The 25,919-nt window shown below is 45.0% G+C and overlaps 1 protein-coding gene across 1 annotated transcript; it reads left to right on the top strand.

Moving 5' to 3' along the window:
• The first annotated feature begins 260 nt into the window (after nucleotides 1–260).
• On the top strand, nucleotides 261–21,887 carry LOC141272732 (interleukin-17D-like). Its single transcript, XM_073683755.1, has 3 exons — nucleotides 261–401; nucleotides 9,780–10,024; nucleotides 21,557–21,887. The coding sequence occupies exons 2-3, from the start codon at nucleotides 9,780–9,782 to the stop codon at nucleotides 21,771–21,773; spliced, it is 462 nt and encodes a 153-aa protein (XP_073539856.1). The 5' UTR covers nucleotides 261–401; the 3' UTR covers nucleotides 21,774–21,887.
• The last annotated feature ends 4,032 nt before the right edge of the window (nucleotides 21,888–25,919 follow it).

Below are 25,919 nucleotides of genomic sequence, written 5' to 3'. Positions count from 1 at the left end.
AAGTGTCCCCATAATACATCCAGTGGAATAGCAATTTCAGCCATGTGAAGCATGTGACTTGCCTTTTCTCTCCATAACACTCTTTTTCCTTGCAATAGACCATTTTTCTTGTAACACCTGAGGGGAGTGCAAAGTACACGGGCAGGTGTGACAAATCTGGGTGTGTTTTTTTACAAGCCATTCACTGCTGGCCTCCATCCAGAAACCTGTTCCTCGTTCAGTTTCAGGTATAACAAAGTGAAGAAAGAAAAAAAAACAATGGGGAAGTTCAAGCGGACTGTCCATCATTATTTGTAGGCGGCAATGACGGAAGGTTATAAAGGTAGCCAAGAATTCAGTTTCGCAAACACATCTCTTGGTTCTTTCCTATTAAAGGCCACGTCTAAGAAATTCCAGCTAAGGTGAGATCCAACAGAGGGGCAGCAGGGATAGCATCCGTAATTAATTCTGTACAGAATAGAAGTACAAAGTGTCATAATATATCATTGTGTTGCATTTGATTTTACATAGGACTGCAGGTGAACTTGCTGAGTATTATCAGTGTGCACAAGGCTGCTACCAAGAATTCAATATTTTCTGCTCTACTACATATGCAGAATAAACCTTACATTAGGACAATTATCATTTGCAGAATTATCTATCTATAATCTATCTATCCATTACACGCCTTGTTCTTGTCGTGTACATGTGATGTATCATTTGTAGTCATTGATCTTGAAGCTGGGGGTTATGTCCTATTCTCTCCATTGATGACCAAGTATAATTCAAATATCAGTGACATCCCTAAAGACTGAATTACCAATGTATCCTAGAATATGTCGCTGTCATATCTGTGGCTTTTAGGCTGCAGGTTTATCCTTTAATGCTATATTACCATTGTTGTTGGGGTAATGGTTTGACTTGGCAAATTATTGGCAGGACAGAAAATAGCTGTAATTCTAATATTTCCTCTATAATAATGCACAAATTCTAATAAGAATGATTTTGGTGATGACAACATTTATAACCTCTTTGGAATATATTGGGGATTTATAAAAAAAAAATAGGAAAGCCATCATGTTTCAATTCCATACCTATAATATTTTTTTTTATGGTGGATCTTAGTGTTTTCCCCAAGAATTGAAATGCTGGAGCTGTCTGGCAGCCACTTATCCTGCCCCTACTTCGATAAGATTACCATATATGCTCAGCCAAGACAAACAGACATGGCAATGGGGGTATTGACTATTTTAGTAGTTGGCAGGACGGTATGCCTGGCAAGGTTCATCGCCTTCCTCTGCTGAGTCTGTCTGTCCAGCAGTCACTGCCAGCAGATAAACCTGACCTGATATCTTAGTAAATAGCATTGCAGATGATCCTTGAAGCCCATTCCTCCTGACACTTTATGTTCTGTATATCGGTTGTTTGGAGACTATCGCAGCATACATGTCGCTTGCTCAATCTGCAGGATCATAAATGCGGGATAGGGATGTAAATGGCAGTTTTATAACTCAGCGATTGCTGTAAAAAGTTCAGTGAATGTAAACACCTGCTCAGACTCCGTGCTCGGTGGCTCTCCATATCTCAGACAATCCCTTAGCTCTAATCTTTAGTCCTGTACAACCTCATTACCCCTCCAGTACTTCCAATATTGAGCTCTGCTAGACACCCATAAAAAGGAGCTCTGTGATAAGTGAACCCACATACAGGTGCCCTTCTGCTTGAAACCTTTGCCCTGTGACCATGCTAGTGTACTGGTGCTCAACTAAGGGCACACTTAATATATTTGTCGCCCAGGAGTTTGGATTTGTTTCAAACTATCCCAATCACAGGAGACCGGAGCTTCGGTCTTAAGGGGTAATTTAGTGCTATCCAGGTGAATCTGTGTGACAGAGTGGTAAGAATACTTGTACTCTCTATTCAGCCCCTTGGCTTTTGGGCTTGCCCTGCTTTGCTTTCCCAGGCAATACTAACACTTAATTTTCCTACCATTTTTCCTAAAACAGCACCCCTTAAAAACCCCATAGATATTACATTAATTTAGGCTGAAACACAGTTTTTGGTAGAACCATCTGAACATCTATGTGTGGGGGTTATCAGTGCCTCTTCACACTCCTCATCAAATGATTTCTCAAAGGCTGGGGTCACACAAGCGTATATTCTCTCCTCCGAGACAATTCGATCAATTATGGTAATGGCACTCCCATCAAACTCTGATCAGAGTGTCAGCTTAGTGTGATCCGATCCTCTCGATTGAGAGAATCATATCACAGGTGCGGAGAAAATGGAGAACAAACTTTCTCCATCTCCTCCTTTGTGTGAGTCCACGAAAATCTGACTGCACTCGGATTTCATCCAAGTGCAGTCTGAGAATTTCCACGCACCCATAGACTTCACTAGGTAAATGCCATCCGATTTGCGCTGCAATTTTTTCAGTATGAGAATACAACGCTGATCAGCAATGCCCCATAGAATAACATTGGCCAGAATAAAACATCAGATAGCACTTGTCCGATGTATATGCTCATGTTGGCAAGCCCAAAGAGAATATCCATAGTTATCTATTTCAATTCTCGGAAAACCCCTTTAGTACTAATCTTATTTTACTTTCATGTATATTCTTTGCACTATATATTTAATATACTGCGTGCACTGAAAGCAAACCTGTAACATACTGGACTTTCCCATTAGTATTTCGGCTCCGCTGTATTGTTACGTCTATTGTAAACTGAAATGTTTTGATCACTCGTCGTCGTCTTTGGACGAAATGTCAGAATATTTGGAGAATCTGGAAGAGCTGGTTATTATGAATGTGGATTTTTGTCAACTCTGAATTGCTGACAGTTTTACAAGTGAGAAGAAAGTTTAGGGTGAGCTCTGATAACATGACCACAGAGATCACAACATGCGTGAAATGATTGTAATAGGACAAACAGTAGACGGAATTCTAATATTAGGGGTGACTGTTGTATTAAAGGGACTATTTAAAGGGGTTTTCCATTCTCAGGAAAGTGTATCCCTAAACACTCAAATAAATAAAATGGCAAAAAAGCTTAAAATCACCCTCCCTGGTTCCAGCACCAGCTCTCCACCACTGCTCAGGTCTCAGTGTTTTGGCTGCAGCGGTGACATCACATCAACAGTTCGCATCACCATTGCTGAAACAAGGTAGATGGAATGGACCGCTGAGCTCAGTGACAGGCTGCAGCGGTGATGTGCACTGTCAAAGTGACGTCATTGCTGCATCCAAAACACCAAGACCCAAGAAGTGGCTAGCTTGACCCGGGAATGGTGAGTATCTAATCTGTTTTATTTTCGGTATTTCAGAAAGTTTAGGATCAACTTTCCTAAAAGTGGAAAACCCCTTTAAGATGATACATGCATGAATAAAACCTCAATCAAAATAGCAAAAATGCTTGGCCAATTGGTGATAGAGGGATAAGCAGTTGCCAGACACTTCTGGCGCCACTTATCTTGCAGAAAAAGCCGAATCTTATTCAGATGTAAATCCAATCTGGTTAAGGTACCTGCCTGTTATTGAAGCAGTTTCCTTGACAGGTGGCAGTAAACCAATAATGCAGTGCAAGGTGCAAACCTCCAGGAGCCTGGTAACAGAATACAATCGCTGCGTATCCTGCCCATGTATAGGGTGTCATAAACCAGGCAGGAAGGACGGCCACTGGGAATCAAAACACGCTGCACCTCCAGTATCAGATTACTTGGCCTTGTAGTAATACGGACAATCACATAAGGTTAATAAAATCTACACTTTACAGAATTGTAGTAATATTAGATTACCTGTACTAAGGAGGACCAGTTACTCACCAGAAATATGTAAAAAAAAAAGTACCTTGTGTGAACTCCTTTAAAAAGCACTTGCTACTTGCCATAAATATGTAAATGCTGTGATCCCCTGATTGGCGTTATTTTTCTTTTATTCCTGTGCCTCTCAATTCCTAAACTATCACCCCCTCTTCCGGTATATAAATCTAGTCTTTTAGCCAACTAGGTGTGGTCCTCAAGAAGATGTCCACAGCAAAGAGTTGAGGATCACGCCCATTTGGCTAAAAAAGACTAGATTAATATTCAGGAAGAAGGGGTCATATCTCAGGAATGGAGAGGTGCAGTCCAATCTGCAGGCACCATGTTATAGAGAAGGGTGGACTGAGCAGATTAATACATAGTTGTGTGAGAAAGGATTGAGTATAACCTGTTTTTTGAAAATTTAAACCTCTGCTCTTTCTGGGATTTCCGGTCCAGTGGGCGGTCCTATTAGTAACTGACAGCTACTTCTGTATGCACACTTATACAATGACAGCTGTCAGTCACTAATAGGACCGCCCACTGGACCGGAAATCCCAGAAAGAGCAGAGGTTTAAATGATGAAAACTCAGGTTATCCTGAATCTTTTCTCATAAAACTATATATCAATCTGCTCAGCTCTCCCTTCTCTATAATATGGTGCATATGTATTAGACTGCATTATCATGGTGACAGGTTCCTTTTAACATATCAGTTTGTGGGAAAAGATTCTGTATTGACATATCTATTAAAATCCATGCTAATTCTGGGTTTAGGAGGAAAGGTAGGGTTTTATACGGTGATTGACTACCCTCTTGAATGGTAATCATAGAAAAAGCAGGGACTTCAATATTAAGTAAGTTACATTTAATACTGAATATTTTCTCAAAAACATATATATTTTTCCGTTCACTTCCGCCTGCTCTACTTCATGATACCCATAGTTTTCAGAGTTTTTCCATTCCCTTTAAAATAAATTAATAGGTACTTCATCCTTTAAAGGGGTTGTCCACTACTCAGACAACCCCATCTCAATCACCATGTTCCCTTTTTACAAAATATTAGCAGCTATATTCATCTCTGGTATGGGCACCATTTTAGTCAAGTCAACATTGGCTCTCCCAGGGCTCTCGTGACATTGTTATGGCACGCAATCCCTGCAGCCAATCAGTCATATGGAGAAATTTACAGAGCAGAAGCAGCTCTCACTTCCACCGGATTTCAGATACATCTGAAGGAGGGGAGAGTGAAGTGGCTTCTGAATGGCTGCAGGGTTAACTTGATATAACAATGTCACGTGAGGCACGGGAGAACCAGTGCCAACAACCGTTGGAACGCCGTCGGCATCAGAGTTGAGCATAGCTGTTATTGTTTTATAAGAGAGGAACATGGTGATTCAGAAAGGATTGTTCGAGTAGTGGACAACCCCATTAAATATACTTTATATATTATAGAAAATTATATAAAACCCACTAATATGATGTAAAGAGCCTCATGGTTCTACCACTGTCATAGGGTTCTCAGTGGAACCACATATTAAATCCCTAATCCTAAGCATCAACTTTCCATAAATCCTAATAAAATATGGAAAAAGGAACAAAAAGTAACAACATTTCAGTAAATCATCCTCACACATGTCAACAAGCAAAGCATGGCTCATTGGCTATTGATATAAGTTTGTTATCCCACTTGGGAACTTTGCCCCATTTTATGGAGAATATAAACCTTGAAATAGAGTATTAAAGGCGTAGGAGGCTTCCCTACAGCGTGGTGTGTAGTCTTGTAATAAATGTCATTTTTACTCCAGGTGGGATAATAAATTGTCTGTCTTGAGAAGTTAAAAACCCCCATACGTACAGTACATCTGAGGCTAACTGTTTTACTTTTATAAGACTGTTCTCTTTTTAGTATGAATTAGGGAGATCTAGGGATTGCAATTTCTCGGTTTCTCATTAAATAAAGCAGTTACATAGTGGTTTGTATTTTGAAGCCATGGACAAAAGAAAGCAAATTGTCAGTCTAATATGAAAGTGTTTCACTAATCACTACCTGATGGCTATATCGAAGACTAGCTTTATTTTGAATTGTGACTTCTGTGCAGTGACATAACGTGGGAAGGCCACAGAATTCTATAGGGGTGCAAAAATTTCAAAATGTCACCCCCCCACCCGCCACTGTCAAAATAATCAAACAAGAGCATTTTTTTCTGGCAGCTCACTGCCAATGAGCAGGAGCAGCAGAGTAAGGCAGCCCGCTCTCTTCTAGCTGCATAACCTATGCTGTACATCTGGATAGGCAGCTTTGTCATCTATGTTACTGCCTATGGAGAGTGCAGCAGCCAATGACAAACTCACCCCGATTGCTGCACTCTGCATAGGATGCGACTGAGGAGCCAAAGGCTGTACTGTGCTCCCCCACAGCTTCCCGCCTCTCCTCTAATTTATCATTTTGCGAGAGGATAGACCTAAACCTGCCGAGTGAGCTGTGCCATATTAAAAACAGTGTCCCCTGTCAAAAAAAAACAAATACCAACTAATGTTATAATAAACTTTAAGTTTTTACATACTTTTTCTAACTTTAACTAGGGTTGTGGTTAGGATTTGGGTTATGGTGAGGGTTACGGTTAAGGATAGGACTAGGGAAATGACTGGGGTTAAGGTTATGACTAGGGTTAGTGATAGGGTATTCTTTAAGACTAGGGTAAGAAAATAGCTACATAAGAAAAATACCAACATAGAATGAAAAAAAAAATTAAAGACAAATAAAACAATGTATAACCATATTTTTAAAATGTTATATCTGACTTCAACAAAAAGCAGAAAATAACTAGACAGTCAAAGGGTAAACTATGATTATATAAATATCTTCTTAAAGGGAACCTGTCACTAGGTTTTTCCCATATAAAGTAAGGCCAGCACCTGTAAGCCCTCTGTTCAAGCATACCAAAATGCTGTATATATCTCCCAATATACTTTGCATAACACAAAAAATAGCTGTTATTATACTCGCCTATGGCACGATCCGGTCCGATGAGCATCTCTGGTCTTGATATGGCGTCTCCTCTCTTCTTGCGATTGCCATCCTCCTTCTTGATTCGAGTTGATTACGCATCCTATGTCATCTACAAAGTGTCCTCTATTGCGCTCCTGTGCGGGCGTACTTCTCTCTGTCCTACCAAGCTCAGAGCAAAGTATTGTTGTGCGCATGTGCCGACTCTCTTTGGACTTTCCCCACGCATGCTCATTACAGTACTTTGCTCTGCCCTCGGCAGGGCATAGAGAAGTATGCCTGAGAAGGAGCATGATGGAGGACACTGTGTGGATGACATAGGAAGCGTAATCCACACAAAGCAAGAAGGAGGATGATGATCTCAGAATCATGGCCTTAGTATTGCCAAAGTGACCTCACCACCGAAGAAAACTCACTAAGATAATAAATGGAAACCTGGTAGTAACCAACAGACCATTTAATAACACAGAGCATTGACAACTTTTCATGTTGCTTTTTTTATTAAAAAACTGTCCAAAAATTATCCCACTTTGTCATTTGTGATCAGGCAGACTATTCTATGCAGGACACTGACTTGAACTGATAGTGTAGATGTCAGAGATGAATGATTTGCCATATATTCCATAATGCCCACCACTTCCTCCCACTAGTATGCTTGCTGGAGGCAAAAGAGGTCAGTTGTGACCTGTGTAGTACTGCCCAGGTGATTGGTACCAGTGGTCGTGGTGCTATTGCTGCTGCTAGCAGCTCCCAAATATCTTATAATTTTTTCTTTCATACTACCCTGTCCATTGCCATTGCCACTTTTTCTTTTACCATACATTTTGTACAATACTTTAATTTACTTTTGCCAGTCTTTATAACCCCAGTTACTGAATCCTTGTCAAATAGGGCTGAACAAAATATGTTAGGTAGGTACAGACGTAGTGCAACCCTGACATGCTACGTTGTATTAGTGAGGCTGTTTACTTGTCAAATTGACCTAGTACAAAAGTGATGTGCAAAAACTGACATGCACTGTCTGTAATAAATGTCTATTTTTTTTAATGTTTTCTTTTCGATTTTTTATCAAAATTCAAATTTCCTAAAAGTAAAAACATATTCAAGGAACATTGAATTGATTTCTTCCTCTCTAAAATTTAGGTGCTTGATTTTGCTGTCTCACCATCACTTTCAATATGACAGATAAAATATAAAGGATGGCTATGCATTAGTGAAGTTCTTCAGACGACAATACCACTTAATCACTTCCAGATTTTCTTTTACCATTAGTTACTATTGATATATTCAATATGTATGAGTTGAGTTTAGGTACTTGAGGCATAAAGATGACTATGGCAGAATAGCATGAAAGTTCTCAATTGTAAAAATTTGGAAATGGGATACAGTGGAATGTTGACTGTATAGAATGACAATTGTGCTGTTCGAACAAGTAGAAACTTTGGCTGTGGAAAGTAATACATCTGACAACTCTAAGGATAAAGAAAAAGAGAGAGAATGTTCTCTGACCTGTAGATGCACATCCTCTTTCTGCAAGCTTGCAGAGTGGGCCAGTTCTTATTGGAGTGATGTAAGTGCTAAACTTTTTGCTCTGACCCATTCTCCCCCAGCAGCTCTTCCTCCCCTCTCACAGCATCCATTCTCAAATAGACTCTAAAGGAGATGGAACTGTTTCTCATCTATTTACAGAATTATTTTTTTTACACTTAAAAGGAACCTGTCATCTGATTTATGTTGCTGAAACGTTGTCAGAATGCATCAGACAATGGCCACATTACTGTTTGACAAAAAACATACTTCAAAAAGACGGCTGAGGACTATGTGTCTCGAATAATCACTTTGAGGCCAGTCCCTGGTGGCTTCTCCCACCCCCATACACTAATCAACCGTTTATGTGTATATAGGGAGAGACCTGGGGTAGCGGCAAGGTTAGAAGGAGCTACGATCTTGCTTCTGACTAGTCAACCAAGGCATGTAGAGGCCAATACATCAAAGTGCTTATGCCAGAAACTGGCGTGAAACATTTTGAAAAGTGGCAAAGTGAAGTTGCGTAAAAAAATTCAGACTTTCGGGGTCTACACGCCAATTTCAGCAGCTTTGGAAGAATGGGAGCTGGAGAGTAGGCAAATCAGTATGGGGCATGGCTACGCTCACCCGACAAATTAATCAAAAGTACTGGCATTTCTTACTCCAGACTTACACTGGAATAACATTTCCTGGCGAGGCACACACAACTGATAAGATGGGCCAAATTCATTAAGTGGCGTGCGCCTCCTGATGAATTCGATTTATCTTATTCTTGCATGTCCCTCATTAAGAATGACCTACGAAACACCAGTCTTAATAAATTGGGGACTTATGTCCCAGCCAGCTCTTCAAAGTATGTTTTCTCTGACATACCGCTGGGTTTCAGAGTAAACCATACATGGTCCAATAACGCAGCCAATGACTGATTCATGCTGCTAGTGGTTCGGGCAGCATGAATATGTTTTCAGGTTGCCTTTAAGGGGATTGGCCAGCTAAGCAAGTTACAAAATAAAAAAGGAGACATACTAACCTTACCAGCATGATGCAACTCCTATTACAGGCAAAAAAGTGGCTGCAACAGTCACATGTCTGTGTCAGGACATCATCACTAAATTAGAAGCTACACAGGCTGAAAATTTTGAAGGCGCTACAGGGAACCAGTAAGGTGTGGTGCCTGTCCTGGCTAAACAAAGATTTCAGAGACTGAGGAGGTCTCTAAAGAAGAGAGAACTACGGGCTGCTGGGAGATGAATGAGATGCTACTTTATCAATAAGTACTTGTCTTACTATATTATTGATATATGAAAATAAATAACGTTAAATATGCTGTATGTAGTCGGATCGCGCATCGAATGCAGAACATGTTAAAGGTTACACATTACAAGATCTAATAAAGAACTGTATTAATTGATCTCTGCACAACAGGAAAGGTCTTGAGCCTTGTCTATTTTTTGCTCATGCAGATGAAGAAGCAGATGCTCGCTCTCAGTCTGCTCTTGTCCTTTATGGTGTGTCAAGGGCAGCACTCAAGATGCAAAGATCCTTCTGAGGAACATTTAAGACAAAAACTTCATCGACTGTCTCCAGATTCTCTTCTTCTGAGCAAGTCAGACCACGTCTATGAATCAAAGTTGAAGAAATGCCCCACAAGTGTCAACACCTCCTCAGAGTTGATCCAAGACAGGAGTATTTCCCCATGGTCCTACAGGTAAGAACTAACTTTATTGTACCCCAAATAACTTCCAGTGCGTTCATTCAGAATAATTACTTTCACACTTACTAAGCTTATTTCTCTTCTATATTTAGGTTGTAATAATTTAGTCATTACCGCAGGAGTTAGGAGGGAAAATTGGGAGAACAACAGAAGGCCTGTGCAAGGATTAAGATATGATCATGTATGAGCGAAGCTTCCAGCTCCTGTAATACAGTGTTGAAATATTTAAGGGCACAGTGAAAGATATGGGTGGATGTCCTACACAGAATTTTCGACAACTTTGCGTAGGTTGCAGACTTATTTTGAGAAAAGTGTAATGTCACGAAGTAGTGGATGAGTAAAAAGGATTATACATAGCACAAAGAACCTTGTTACAATAGGGAGTTATCTCAAGTGTGGAAAGTTCCAAGAAATAGCTCATGTGACAGCTGCAGGACACCTAGAGAAAGTGAGCCCATTCCAGGTAGTCCTTATAGCCATTTAATTGAGTTGTAAGGGCCTGCAGTCATGTGGTCTCCATAATGTGTAACACCAGTGTCCTTGTGTGACACCCCAGGGGTCTGGTTGCCACAGTGATAGAGATATTACTTCTGAGAGCAGGTGGGAGGTCTCTTGGTCAGGGATCCTATGCATGCCACACCTCCTGCCCAGTCCTGGGAGGGGAAGAACTTCCCCTATATAAACCTAGGGCTGAGGCAGGGTTAATGAGTAGAGAAGAAGTAGAGACAGAGAAGCAGATATAGGAAAAGAACATCAGGAGCTCTGTGGGAACAGTGCTACAAGGAGTCAGGGGCTGGCAGCTGCAGAGCTCGCCCTGACTGAGAAGATTTCTTACCGGACCCGGAGTCCGAGCCTGTGGGGACTAACTCCTACCCAGCAGCAGAATCCGTCAGGCAGGGGATTCCAGGTCCTCTGGCCAAGAAACCCGAAGGCACGGTCACACGCATGGGACCAGCACCGCCGTCGTGGAGCGGAAGCTACTAGAAGGCCCCGAGTCACCGGCCATACGGGTGAGCACCACACGGTACACTGAGGGACGTGGGCTACTTATACCCGCCTCTAGCAAGGTAGCCAGAAGAGTACAGTTAGTTTGGGAGGCCTACAACTCCGCCTGGCCAGGGGAGATCCCATCTGCTCAAGGACTGACCAGGCCCCAATCGCTAGCCAGTACTCCGGGAGGGTCTATCTTTGTCACCAGTAAAGACCCTGAACTACACCGTACCGTCTCCGAGTGGTTCCTGCTACCCCCATCATCCACGTCGGCTGCCCTGAGGCCATACCCCTCCCGTTGGGGGTTATACTATCACGCTGCACAATCCTACCACCGGCCTCAGCGGTCTGCCCTGCAGCAGCAGCTCCTTAGCTGTACTCAACGGGTGGCGTAGTCGTCCAACATCTACCGCTGATACATCGCCGCTCAGTTTGACTCCCTGGGCACGGACCAGGTCACCGCCACGAGACTACAACCCTCAACAGATCCGGCTCCGGGTAAGCTCCCGCGTGCGCAACGCAGCGCGACACAGGCCCAGGGGCGCGTCAACTTTTGGCGTAGTCGGCAGGATTTCGTGCCCGCAACCACCGGGTACTGCGTGCCTGAAAAAGACTGTTCAAACTTACCTGTGGTGAAGATTCCCGCCATCCGGCGCCATCTTCGGCCTTCTTCCCGCCATCGGTGAAGATTCCCGCCATCCGGCGCCATTTTCAGCCTTCTTCCCGCCTTCCGTGGAGTTTTCCCGCCGTTGGACGCCATCTTGAAGACGTCGCGCGGGAAGAAGAGGGGCGTGGACTCCGAAAGCGCGCGAGAACTGAAGCCCCGCCTCACGTCCGGACGTCGCGTAAGGTCCTGGAAGGAGCCCAGCAGACGCCGACGTCACAGGAGCGCGACGGAAGGTCCTTAACCCTGACGATCTACTGTGGAGCCGCGGCCTACGGAAGAGGATCATCGCAAGGTAGGCCACGGTCCACTAGGGGGGAGGAGGATGTCGGATACGGAGGAGAGCTTCACTGCCTCAACCCCCGCCAGCGCCACCGCTGCTGCAGTCATGCCTTTCACCATGCCCTATATCCCGGGAGCGGCCTGGCTACCCCAGTACTCAGGGGAGTCACATACCCTGCATGACTTTAGAGAAAAGCTGGATAGCCTCTTCCAGGTGTACCCCCTCACAGAAGAGCAAAAAGTGAGCATCCTGGTGGCTCAATTAACTGGGGCAGCCCGAAGGGAGGTAAAGTCCTGGCCACCTGGGGGGAGGACTGTCGCAGGGATACTAACCCGGCTGAGGGACACCTTTGATACCCGCACCTCAGCCGAGATCAAGCTTAGATTCTACGGGTGCAAGCAGCGAGCATACGAGAGTATAAGGGACTATGCCCTGAACCTACAAGAGGCCCTGAGAGCCATTAAGCAGACCGACCCTGACGGCGTGGGAGACGAGGACAGGCTGTTGACTGAACAATTTATAGAGGGTTTATATTGCAATGCCCACCGAACCCAGTTGCGGGCAATGGCCTTACAGGACCCTCATCTGGGATTTGCACAGTTCAAGGACAGAGCCATCCGGGTGCTCCGAGAACCGGCACCAGGTGGCGTTGTGACCCACAGACGCCCCACTACCACTTACCACCAGGAGGCGGCACCCTTGTCGGCAGGGCCTGTGGGAGCTGATGCGCAGGCTTTGAACAATGACCCGGCTCCAGACCTGCACCATCAGGTCCAAGAGCTAGCTAAAAGCGTTGCTGCGCTAACCCGAACTGTGCAGTCTTTACAGGTTTCCACTCCAGGGAAGATCCAGCTGGCATCCGGACCGGAGGACATCCCGTGGCGTCGACCAAGGAGGGCCCCACCGGCCAGAGGGAGACCCAGCGACCGATACAACGAGGACGGACGACCCATCTGCCGCCGCTGCAATCAACCCGGACATATGGCAAGGTAGTGTCCTTTAAACTGGCACAACCTGGGGTAGAGGGCCAACCCCCAGGAAAAAGATCACCAGGCCCATCGAACTGGCGCGACAAATATGTGGGAGGACGTCCAGTCTTACCCGTGGTACTGGATGGCATTCCTATGAGTGCCCTACTGGACACCGGGTCACAGGTCACCACCATCCCGTACGTGCTCTTCAAGCAGTACTGGAATGACTCGGATATCACCCGCTACCCTGACGACGACTTGAGTATCATCGCCAGCAATGGTCAGCCCGTGCCACAGATTGGATTTAAAGAGGTGACCATTAAAATCGGTAGAGTCGAACTGGCAGCACAGGGACTGATCATTGTAGACATTGACAAACACGAGAGTCACCCAAAGATAACTCTAGGAACTAATGTAATTGAAAATTGTCTTGCAGAGGTGATTTTCCTGTTACAGCAGGTTGCCAAGAACGCCAGCTCCGGCGAGCAGCGAGTGCTCCAAAAAGAGATCCGGGCACTGATGCGACGGCAACAGGTGGAACTCTCCGGCGGTGAGATTGGTAGCGTGAGAATGTGTGACCCTTTCCCTATTGCCATGCCCCCAAAAAGTGAAATGATGATTTGGTGCCGGGCAGCTATTGGTCTGAGAGGTAGAGATTACCAGGCAATGGTAGAACCAGTTTACTCAGACAGTAGGCCCACCATCTTGACAGCACGGGGGGTGGTTAATGTACGCCATGGGAGGGTGCCCGTTCGCATAATCAATATCGGGAAGAGGGAAGTGTACCTGCCCCAGTATGCCACGCTAGCCAAATTATATACCATTAACCAAAATGCTATACAATCTGTGGAACCCTTGCCTCCATCTCACCCGGAGGAAGGTAACGGCTCTAAGAAAACAATGGAGGACTGGTGTCAGCAACTACATTTGGGTACTGACTCCACTCCCTCACACCAGAAACAGGGAGTCTATCGGGTGGTTCAAGAGTACGAGAGAGTGTTTAGTAAACACCCGTTAGACTTCGGGCGAGTCAAGGGGGTAGAACACCACATCCCCACGGGAGACCATCCTCCCATAAAAGAGAGGTATCGACCCGTACCCCCTGCACACTACCAACACGCCAAGGGGATGCTTAGAGACATGAAGGAGGCTGGGGTGATCAGGGATAGCTGTAGCCCCTGGGCAGCTCCACTAGTCTTAGTCAAAAAGAAAGACAACACCATGAGGATGTGTGTAGATTACCGGAAAATCAACCGTATCACACACAAGGATGCGTACCCCTTACCAAGGATAGAGGAGTCTTTGGCTGCTTTAAGATCTGCTAACTTCTTCTCTACCTTGGATCTCACTAGTGGGTACTGGCAGGTTCCTGTAGCAGAGGCGGACCGGGAGAAGACCGCATTCACCACCCCGATGGGACTTAGCGAGTTTACCTGTATGCCGTTCGGACTCTGCAACGCACCAGGAACCTTCCAACGATTAATGGAGTGCTGTCTGGGCCACAGAAACTTCGAGACGGTCCTGTTGTACCTGGACGATGTCATTGTATATTCTAAGACTTATGAGGACCACCTGAAACACCTGGCGGAAGTGTTCGAAGCTCTGGCAAGCTACGGCCTAAAGGTGAAACCCTCCAAGTGTCACCTCCTGAAACCAAAGGTGCAGTACCTGGGATACGTGGTGAGCGCTGACGGAGTGGCTCCCGACCCTGATAAGATCACCGCAATTAAGGAATGGCCAAGTCCCTCCAGTGTAAAGGAAGTGCGGCAGTTCCTCGGGTTGGTAGGCTACTACCGCAGGTTCATCCCCGGTTTCACCAAAAAGGCAGCTCCTATGCAGGACCTCCTGATAGGCCAGTCCCGGAAGGCCAAGAACCAGAAGCCGCCCTTCAGATGGGAGAAGTTGGAAGAAGAGTCCTTCCGCCAGCTGAAGATGGCCCTCACGGGGGATGAAATCCTGGCGTACCCGGATTACAGCCAGCCCTTTATCCTCTACACCGACGCAAGTAACATCGGGCTAGGAGCCGTGCTGTCCCAGATCCAGCAGGGGAAAGAGCGAGTAATCGCTTACGCCAGCCGAAAACTGCGACCCACCGAAAGAAACCCTGAGAATTACAGCTCATTTAAGCTAGAGTTCCTGGCAGTGGTGTGGGCAGTCACCGAACGCTTTAAGCACTACCTCGCTTCTTCCCGGTTCGTCGTGTACACGGATAACAACCCGTTGACACACCTGGACACGGCAAGACTCGGTGCCCTAGAGCAGAGATGGAAGGCCCGCCTGTCCAACTACGAGTTCACCATCAAATACCGGGCAGGACGCTCCAATACCAACGCGGACGCCCTGTCCAGGATGCCAAACCTACCGGACGTAGGAGAAGATCCAGAGGGACTGGAAGAAGTCGAACTCCCCGCGTTTCACCGTCATGGGACTATCCAGTATTCCCATCGGGTAAGGAGTAAGCAAGGCGCTACGCTTAACCCCTTACCTCACTACAACTGGGCGGAAACGCAAGACAGTGACCCTGCCGTCCGGCTGGTGAAGGAGATGCTGACTCTGCCAGAGGCTCGCCTTGACCCAGACGCTCCGGAGGAAGCCAAGCAACTGTGGGCAGAAAAGAGTAGACTGTTCCTTTACAAGGGGAAGTTGTGCCGCAGGATGGTTAACTCCCGGACGCATGAACTAATCTGGCAAGTAGTGGTGCCACGACGAGACGCAGCCATGGTGATGGAGGCATACCACGATGGAGCTGGGCATTTCGGATGGAAGAAGCTGGAGTTCCTGCTGCGCGGGCGGTTCCATTGGGTAGGCATGAGGGGAACCATCGAGAGGTGGTGCAGAGACTGTGGCCCGTGCAACCTGAGGAGGAAGGACCGTGCCAGCCAGAAGACTCCCCTGCAGTCCATCGTCACCCGGCAGCCGTTGGAACTGGTAGCCTTGGATCATGTAAAACTGACCCCAAGCAGAAGTGGCTACGTCTACGCACTAACCATCGTGGATCACTACTCCCGGTTCTTGGTTGTCGTCCCCGTCAAGGACTTAACAGCTCGAACAGCAGCTAGAGCCTTCCAGCAGCATTTCTGCCGTCCACACAGGTACCCGGACCAAGTGTTGACAGACCAGGGACCTGCCTTTGAAGCGGAGGTCTTCCAAGAATTCTGCACTCTGTATGGCTGCCGGAAGATAAGGACGACACCCTATCATCCGCAAACTAATGGACTTTGTGAGAAAGTGAACCAGGTGGTGATAGATCTTCTGAAAACATTGCCCCTGGAAGAACGCAGTCTGTGGCCTGAGAGGCTGCCCGACCTAGTGGACCTATACAACCACATCCCGGTAGGTTCCACCAACTGTACCCCGGCTTACCTGATGAGGGCAAGACCTGGGAAGCTACCTGTTGACCTGGAGATGGGAGTCCTGACACCCGAGGACACTTCACCAGAAGCAGACTGGGACACAGAGAGGCAGCAGCAGTACCGGAAAGTACAGGAGAGCGTGGAGCGAAGTCTCTGTCAGGCTAGGGAAAGACAAGAGAAAACTTACAACCAGTGTGCTCCCGCTGTTCCCCTGGTACCCGGAGAGCAGGTCTTGAAGAGGAAAAGGCGGCTCCACAAGTTGGACGACCAGTGGGAGAAGGACCCGTACATCGTACTGCCCTCAAGCCACGACAACCCAAAGGTCTGTACCATCAGTAAAGACGGAGGGGAAACCACAACCATTGTATCCCGGGATCACCTGAAGAAGTGTCCCGAACAGCTACGGAACCCTGAAGAGGAACAAGAAGACCCTCGACCCGTAGAGGAAAGGGAAGATATGGTTAGTACTGTGCTCGGAGACTTCCCTCGGTCTTGGACTCAAGTCAATGGCGCAGTTGTGGTACCCGTACTCGCCTTCCTCCAACCAGCATCCCAAGCACCTACGGAGCAACAGCTAGAGCTGGAAGAACAGCCGGTCCAGGAGGCAGAAGACCCCACACCAGCAGACCAGGAGGATCAACCCTCTGCTTATAGTGAGCCTGCCATGCCTCTAGTGAGCCAAAGGGCCCGTGGACAGCTGCCCAGTTTACCCTTGACAGTTCCTACACCCTGTAGTTCGGGGCTAGACAGTCAGCTCCGTAGGTCCACTAGGGCCACTAGAGGCCAGTTACCCGCACGATGGAGGATTTGAAGTGTATAAGTTGTTTTATTTATGGTTACCTGTTTTTCTTGTTGCTTGTAAATAATTATGTGTTTCTAGTTATTTTTAGGAGTCCTTGGTGGATTTACCGGGAATCCTTGTACAATTAGTTGGAGCGTAACCCAGGATGGACTAAAAGACTGATAAGGACTCGGGCAGGACAGACCCCTACCTGGTTACGTCTCCCTGTTTTGGTGAAATGGACACCTTTGTTTTCTTCAAAACTGCACCCGGTTGCGGACACGCCGTAACCATCTTTATGTGTTTTTCTTATTGTATTATTATTGTTTATACCTTGTTATGTTTTTTCTAAAAATATGTTTAGTCCCGGAGTACTAAAGTTCACTAGGGGGGAATGTGACACCCCAGGGGTCTGGTTGCCACAGTGATAGAGATATTACGTCTGAGAGCAGGTGGGAGGTCTCTTGGTCAGGGATCCTATGCATGCCACACCTCCTGCACAGTCCAGGGAGGGGAAGAACTTCCCCTATATAAACCTAGGGCTGAGGCAGGGTTAGTGAGTAGAGAAGAAGTAGAGACAGAGAAAAGAAGCAAATATAGAAACAGAACATCAGGAGCTCTGTGGGAGCAGTGTTACAAGGAGTCAGGGGCTGGCAGCTGCAGAGCTCGCCCTGACTGAGAAGATTTCTTACCGGACCCGGAGTCCGAGCCTGTGGGGACTAACTCCTACCCAGCAGCAGAATCCGTCAGGCAGGGGATTCCAGGTCCTCTGGCCAAGAAACCCGAAGGCACGGTCACACGCATGGGACCAGCACCGCCGTCGTGGAGCGGAAGCTACTAGAAGGCCCCGAGTCACCGGCCATACGGGTGAGCACCACACGGTACACTGAGGGACGTGGGCTACTTATACCCGCCTCTAGCAAGGTAGCCAGAAGAGTACAGTTAGTTTGGGAGGCCTACAACTCCGCCTGACCAGGGGAGATCCCATCTGCTCAAGGACTGACCAGGCCCCAATCGCTAGCCAGTACTCCGGGAGGGTCTATCTTTGTCACCAGTAAAGACCCTGAACTACACCGTACCATCTCCGAGTGGTTCCTGCTACCCCCATCATCCACGTCGGCTGCCCTGAGGCCATACCCCTCCCGTTGGGGGTTATACTATCACGCTGCACAATCCTACCACCGGCCTCAGCGGTCTGCCCTGCAGCAGCAGCTCCTTAGCTGTACTCAACGGGTGGCGTAGTCGTCCAACATCTACCGCTGATACATCGCCGCTCAGTTTGACTCCCTGGGCACGGACCGGGTCACCGCCACGAGACTACAACCCTCAACAGATCCGGCTCCGGGTAAGCTCCCGCGTGCGCAACGCAGCGCGACACAGGCCCAGGGGCGCGTCACTTGCATGCCTCTGCTCCTCTCACCTAGCAGGGACACCGACTTACTCAACGCCCAGTCCACCCTGCTGTGTCTTCCGCTTCGCCTCCCGTGTGCCAGGGTCTTGGAGCGCCACGCAGGTTCCCTGGCAGAGCTCTTAGGTCGTGCACGCACGGCGGCACTTCCTGCCTCTTAATGAGACAGCGTGCACACTTCTAATGTGTCCTCAGCCAATTGCTTGCAGGCACTTAATACTTAAGGCACCTCCACCTGTTGGGAGGTGCCTGAGCAACAAATGTAGTTAGTCAGCCTGCAAGCTGCTAGCTTGTTATCAGATCCCTGTTCCAATTCAGTTAAACCTGTTCCAGTACCAGTCCTGCTTTCCTGTATCCATCTTGTTTGAGACAATCCTGAAACCACTCCAGCAGTACCTGAACCTGAAACCGCTCTGGTGGTACGTGAACTCGAAATCGCTCTGGCTGTACCTGAAACCGAATCCACTCCGGCGGACCCTGAGCCTGAAACTTCTCCAGCGGTACCTGAACCTGAAACTCCGGAAGTATGTGAACCAGAAACCGCACCTGCGGTATCCGAATTCCGAAACCGCTCCAGCGGTACCTGTGTCTGAATATCACGCTGCCAGTACCGGTTCCAGAGTCTATTCCGTCCGAACCAGCGTCTACGTCAGTACCATCTGAATCCGATCCTGCATTGGACTCAGAGTCCGTTTCTGCTATTCTGACTCTTGGGGTCAGCAGATGCAGTACTGGGGACTGCCCTAGGAGTGGTACCTGGAGGTTACCTGCAGCTCAAGCCTAACTCTACCATCATGAGCTCTAGTGAATACTATTTAGCCGCTTAGCCACGCCAGTCCAGTGTAGGCCCGGCACATGGCGCAAGTGGGTCCACGATCCACCAGCGTGACATAATGTTAGAATACATGGAATTAGTAAAGAAAAGTAGTTAGACTCTGATTATTGGTTATTAGTAGTGTTCTCAGGTCAGTCAGCACCTAAAAGGGATCTCATTTTTATCTTTGCTATTGAGCCTCATGTTTTCTATGGTGCATGCCATTAGCAAGTAGGGTTGTGGTTCTGTACTGTATTATAGGCTGGTTTCCTATTACAGAAGAATTATTCTGACTATAAACTGAGTAATTTAGGAATGTGTCCAGGAAAGCTTGCTGTCAAATGAGAATTGTGAATACCGTTCTGCACTCCGGGCAAGTTCTGTAGAAAAGATCACTGTGAGCAACAAGTAAAACAACATCACCCCTCTCAGGGGGTTATACACAAATACCACCAATTTAAAATAATACTTTTAATGCAATGTCCACACAATACCACCATTCAGTGACCAAATAATACCTCCATACAATGCCTAAAAACAGTACTACCATGTATATCAACATAACACTGTCATTTATTTCTAATACAATGCCATTTAGTGTTCACATGATACTACCAAATAATGTCTTAAAGTGAATCTCTCAGCAGCTTTTTGCTATGTAATCTCAGAGCAGAATAATATATGGCAAGAGAATCTGATTGCTATGATGTATCACTTACTAGACTGCTTGGTGTAGTTTTGCTAGAATCCCTGGTTTATGTGTTGTAGATGTAGGAGTGCTGTGAATACTGAGCTGTGTATAACCCCGCCCACACCCCTGATTGGCAGATTGCTGTATACAGTGTACATTGCCAGCAAACTGCTAATCAGTGGTGGGGGTGGGGTTACACAGATTATCCTGACTTGTCTGCATGTGAGACCTAGTCAGGCAGTGATAATCCTCTGCTAATAAAACACCGATTGTATTGAAACTACACCACATAGCTTAGTAAGTGACCTTGGAATCAGGCTCACTTGTCTATATTATGCTGCTCTCAGAATAAATAGCAAAAACCTGCTGACAGATTCCCTTTAAAGGGAACCTGTCCTATGATTCATGCTGCCCAAACCATGGGTATAATGAATTAAGAACGACTCCCTCATTACAAACATGTATGTTTTACTCTGAAACACTATGGCATTTCAAAGAAAATCATAGTTGACACTGCGCCAGGGACAAATGACAAGGAAAATAGGTCCCTGTCGACATACCACTGTCTGCTTTGCTTGTATGAAAGGCTTCTCTCTATAAAAACACACAGGAGAAATCTGTCAATCAACCAGGATAAGGAGAAGCTGATGGGGATATACTATCGTGCCTAGTCTTCACCTAGTCCCTGGCTCTGGTTTCAGCTATGACATTCTCTGATATGCTGCAGTGTTTGTCAAATATTCAGCACATGCTTTTAATGCAGGAGCCGTAAATCGGGCAACAAGAATCATATGACAGGTTCCCTTTAAAAGTAAAGAGGCTGATAGTAAACTTTTGGGAAGTTGATCATGTTCCACTTTTAGGTTACTCACAGGAATCCAGATGTTTGTTGAGTTCTAGGTAATTGTCCAGTTTGCCAGCTCTAAAACCAGACTTTTTTGTAACTCAAGAGCCTTTCAGGATAAGTAATGCTATGTATCTACAATGTTACTCAAAATTTCCTATATAACATTTTTATGCATAGGCTGAAAAAAGGATGCTCAAGGGTAAGCATTTTACTCTACTTGAATAATGTATAGCCATTGTTCATCGAAATATAAAGATGAATGCAAAGGAAGTTTTATGGTTAACCGTGGGTGAAATATTTCAGCAATATATGTTTAACTCTGAAACAATGTGGCATTTCTGAGAAAAACATAGTTTAAAAGCCACTGGAGAGTGAGCCAAATGGGAGACTAGTCTGACAGGCGGGTCTCCGGCGGCTTCTTCCCATCCGCTATCCTTGAGTGACAGGACTCTCCCTGCTTACATGTATAGGGAGACACCTATCACTCCAGGGCTAAGAGCGGGGAGAAGATGCCAGGGACCCAGCTGTCGACTAGTGGTAACCAGTCACTATTAAATTATATTTTTCACTGAAACGCCGCAGCATTTTAGAGTTAAACATGCAACCAGTGCCTGATACATCCTGGCCAAGAATCAGGTATCAGGTTCTCTTTAAAATAAGTTTTTATTTCTTCTGTATCTATATGAATGACCACACTGACCCAATATTCCGTTCTTATTTTTAGAATCAATAAAGATTTGAACCGGTACCCGCAGAGGATTGTTGAGGCCTATTGTTTGTGCAAAGGCTGCGTTACCTCCAAAGAAAGTTCAATGGTCAGTGAGCCATTCTACAAAGAAGTTGGAGTCTTATACAAATCCTTAAAATGCAAGAAGTCCCGATACGTCTACAAGCTGCGATACATAAGGATTGCTCAGTTTTGCATCTGTCGATTCCACTGAACACTTGTGACCAGGACAACCCGTCCACCTTGGTTTGACTTCAAGTTGACCTCAATAATCTTAATAGTTTCATAAGTGAATGACATAGTTCAAGTGTTTAATGGATTAACCTTTCCCATACAACAATATTTGTACTGCCATAATCTGAAAAACTTGTTTTTAAGACATCTTGATACAACCAAATTTTACAATCTGTAATGAACCATATAATGAAGGACAATATTACATTAACATACAAGTAACCAGATGGTTCCGAAAGGGGTACAAGGCAATATAATCCAAAATGACCCTGAATTTGGTTAATCCAGTAAACGTGTAGCTGTTTGGATGTTCTTACAGTCTCTCGTGTTTGGATAAGTTGTTTTTTTTTGTACATTGGAAAAGTGAGGTGTTTTTTGTCATTTTTAAGTAATTGTCCATCTGTTATAGAAGACCCTGAAACGTGAGTGACTTTTGTATACTGATGCCTGATCATTTGCATTCAGGTTTCTGGAAGGACGTTTAGCACTAAATCTTTTTTTCTTCTATTGGCTAAACATACAGAAGAGTAAAAGAATGAATGGACAATTGTCATGTTTGTTTTGTACATGCGCAATTGACTGCACTGCTGTATAAAGTTGAGCATGCCCTGTGTTTTTATGCTTTTTATGTAGAGTTTATATCTTTTATTAATAAAATAAAGAAGGTTTTTAACCAAATTTATTCTTGTGCAGAAGGTTTGAGAGTCAAGTGTCTTTGGATTTAGTTTTCAATTGGGACTTGTCTCTAATTTCAATTTTCTCAAAGTCTGAAATGGAATGTTTTTTTATCAAAATAGCTTTAAAATTCTATGCAGAAATCTATCATTATATTTATTAAAGCTGTATTTTTCAGATACAAATATTCTGCATAGATGTCCAGTGAAATAACAAAATTCAGGTAACTTTCAACCACCACTAGAGGGCGTATACTACAAACTGTACAAACTGATATTATTGAGTTCAAAGTATTACAGTATGCATTAAAATCCTAAGCTCCCTCTAGTGGTGGTTTCAGGCAACCAAAATAATTTCATTTCTTTCTTATTGCATATGGAGGGGATTTACTACTGTCAGTCCAGAAAAAATGGAGTTGAGACTCCATACAAAGATAGATTCCAAAATTAATTGGTTTGTTTTAAAAGGTGGATATTCACCATAAGGTAAGATATTCACTTCCTTGTCTATATTCACCTCTATTTGGGTCCTTTCATTATATACACGATCAACTATTGGGATCCTGAATTATTAAATATTTCTAGTTAGTCTACCAAAGGGTCTGAATGTGACCTAGGTACCTTATTGTGTATATGCAAAAGGTGTATTATTTGTAAGAGGCCAAAACTTTACCTTTTCTTGTCAAATCAATTATCCCTACAATATGTATGAATTGTTGTCAGCTGAGAGCTGGCGGAGAGTTTTATGCTCAGCCACTTTCAGAACTGCCATAGAATTCAATGGAGAGAGGCTCACATGCAAGAGAGGTGATTTTGAACCCCGATTCTACAAGAGGTGGAATTCACATCTATCAAAACATTTATGGAAAATCTTATGGATATACAATAAGTGTCAGAGATGAGAATGCCTCTTAAAGTGCATATAATAATTGAGCCAAGAACCAAGTGCCAGTGACAATGCTCTGAAGCCCAGTACCGAGCCTCAGCAATGTTATGGGATCCCTGGCAATGTTGATGCACAATAATATCTTCATTTTTTTAAACTCGTTTTATTGAAGATTATACAACATAACAAGGTTTCGTCATAGAACAAAAGAACAAACAGTATTTCTCATTGCACATTAATACTGTTTCACAATAATATCTTTAGGTGCCAAAAGCAGGGGTGCCACGTGCATCTCTAAGAGCCAACACCATTGCTTATGGTTACTGCTCCATAGAAAGGGGTTGTCACGAATAATTTGGGGATTCGTGGCAACTCTGGTTATGCTGTAATTTAAATGTAGTTTTTTCCTTTTGGTCCAGCACAAGTTAATCTTAGTCTCTTGCTGGCAGCCTTTTGAGGACGGTCAGCTGATGTTGGTTGGTGCCACTCCCACCTCCCTTTAAATAGCCACATGATCCATCAGCTGGCCGCCGGTTATAGTTCATTCTATGCCGACCTCTTGGAAGGAGCCAGTCTCTGGAGAAGCTGTGGTGTTCGTTGCAGTTGCAGCAGTTAAGTTTCCTGTTGGAAAGCTAAGTGTATTTTGTGTTGTTATCTTCCCATTGTTTCTTACCTTCCTCGTGTTGTCCTAGTGTCTTGCTGGCCTGCGCCCTAGCCAGGTTAAGTCCAGGGCCAGTGAGGACTTAGGCAGGTGATTACGCAAGGAGGGAAGGACCCGTCTAGGGACGATAGGGGAGCTTAGGGACAGACACAGGTTGGTGTCAGGAGGTGTCCCTTCCGTTGTTCCCTACCGTGAGGGCCCTCCTCCGCCCTATATCATCCCATTGCATCTGTAGTTTGTGCTGTCTGCTGGACATCTCCTTTTCGTTCCATGACAGGGGTATAAAATACTATAGAAAATTGTTGTTTTGTCATACCATACAGTTTGGTGTTCATAGAGACATAATGGTGCACAGTTGTGAATCCAGACCTACAGCGTAGACTGGATGACAATGACTAAGCTAACCATGGAAGATCTTGATATAATTGGTTGGTGTAAAATATTAGTAGCTGATTAGTTGGCTTGATTGTTCAATGCTCCTCTTCTATTAAAAGCTTGTCACCTGCTGCGCTGTCACAAAAAGTCTTTAATTATTACATTCGTCGCCACAAAAATGCAGTTCTGTGACAACACAAGGGTGTCAGCGGCGTCATTACCATAGGCGGCATCTGATAAGTATCTGCTGGCAGTGGGTGGGTTAGTGATTTAATTAAACAGGAAGCTAAGAGGAGTGGAGGTATACCTAAGAAAATGTCATAAATTATTGCCATGAATGGTATTTACTCCATGCAATGGAATCATTATGCGATGACAGCGTCCTCGGTGACTTGGCTGTGACTCATTACATTTGACTGTATTGTGGACATGATGAAACACTGATGTAGAACTGATGTAACTGGTTAAGGTGGTAGCACGGAATGGTATATTAAAATGCCTGTATGTGGGATAGTGCTCTCCACTAATTGTAATAATGGACACTGAACAATTTTAGATTGTCCAACTGAGGACACTAGAGATAAGTGGGAAGAAGCGTTATTGCTCTGAACTGTCTAGACGATGGCGGCACTCATGTTGATATGCTGTTTTACGACTTTGCTCTCCTAAAAAAGTATAGGCTGGTAAACTTTATGTGCCGTGGTTGTATGGGACTATAAAGGGTGAAGGAACGATTATTAAAATGGACCTGTTATGAGGGAATCACTACACAGGTTTTCACTACCTATTAGGGGCGCCCCAAATTTCCACTAGGAGCCATAATGGCTGCTTCAGGGATCACTAAGGTCTCAATATATATGTCAAATGCATATAGCATAACTCACCCATAAAACACATCTAAAAAGACCTCTCTGTACACAATTTTCCACTTTTTTTATTACTCCTCTCCATTTCTTTTCCTAGTTTGAGCACGGGTCCTTTAAACTAAACTCAAGACCAAGAACCATCTTTCGTCTTCATAGGTGAGGTTTTCTCACAGGCCTCTATGTGAATTATTGTTACACAAAAAGAAAGCAATTGCCAGAAATTTTACTTTATGAATGGCCAAGAGTAAAATCCATGGTGAAAATCTGATGAAAGAATTGATGAGATTTGTTAAAACCTTACCCCAATTTGTTACTACTGTTCTACGCTATGGATTAAACCTGGACAAGAAAATTCACAGCATTTAAATACATGTGAACGTATCCTGAGGGTAAATCCACATGCAATGGAGCTAGCCCACTGCAAATCAGCAGCTAAATGTTCTACATGCAGATTTTGATGCAGATTCCCTGCAGATGTAACCCCTGATACTACATTGTAGTTTAAAAATGCAAGTCAATTTCCACAAGGAGTGTATATGAGATTTGTAAACTTCCTTTGTCTTGTTATGAACAGGTTACTTGGATGCAACAGCGCAGACAATGAGGAGACAGTGGTACTTAACCAACATTATTTATTTGACTTACGCAGAAAGCAAATCCATCT

This window comes from Phyllobates terribilis, unplaced genomic scaffold (assembly GCF_046119375.1).
Source record: "Phyllobates terribilis strain yellow unplaced genomic scaffold, ASM4611937v1 Scaffold_5__5_contigs__length_657084704, whole genome shotgun sequence".
Classification (NCBI taxonomy): domain Eukaryota; kingdom Metazoa; phylum Chordata; class Amphibia; order Anura; family Dendrobatidae; genus Phyllobates; species Phyllobates terribilis.
This window is presented reverse-complemented; position numbering and strand designations above follow the sequence as displayed.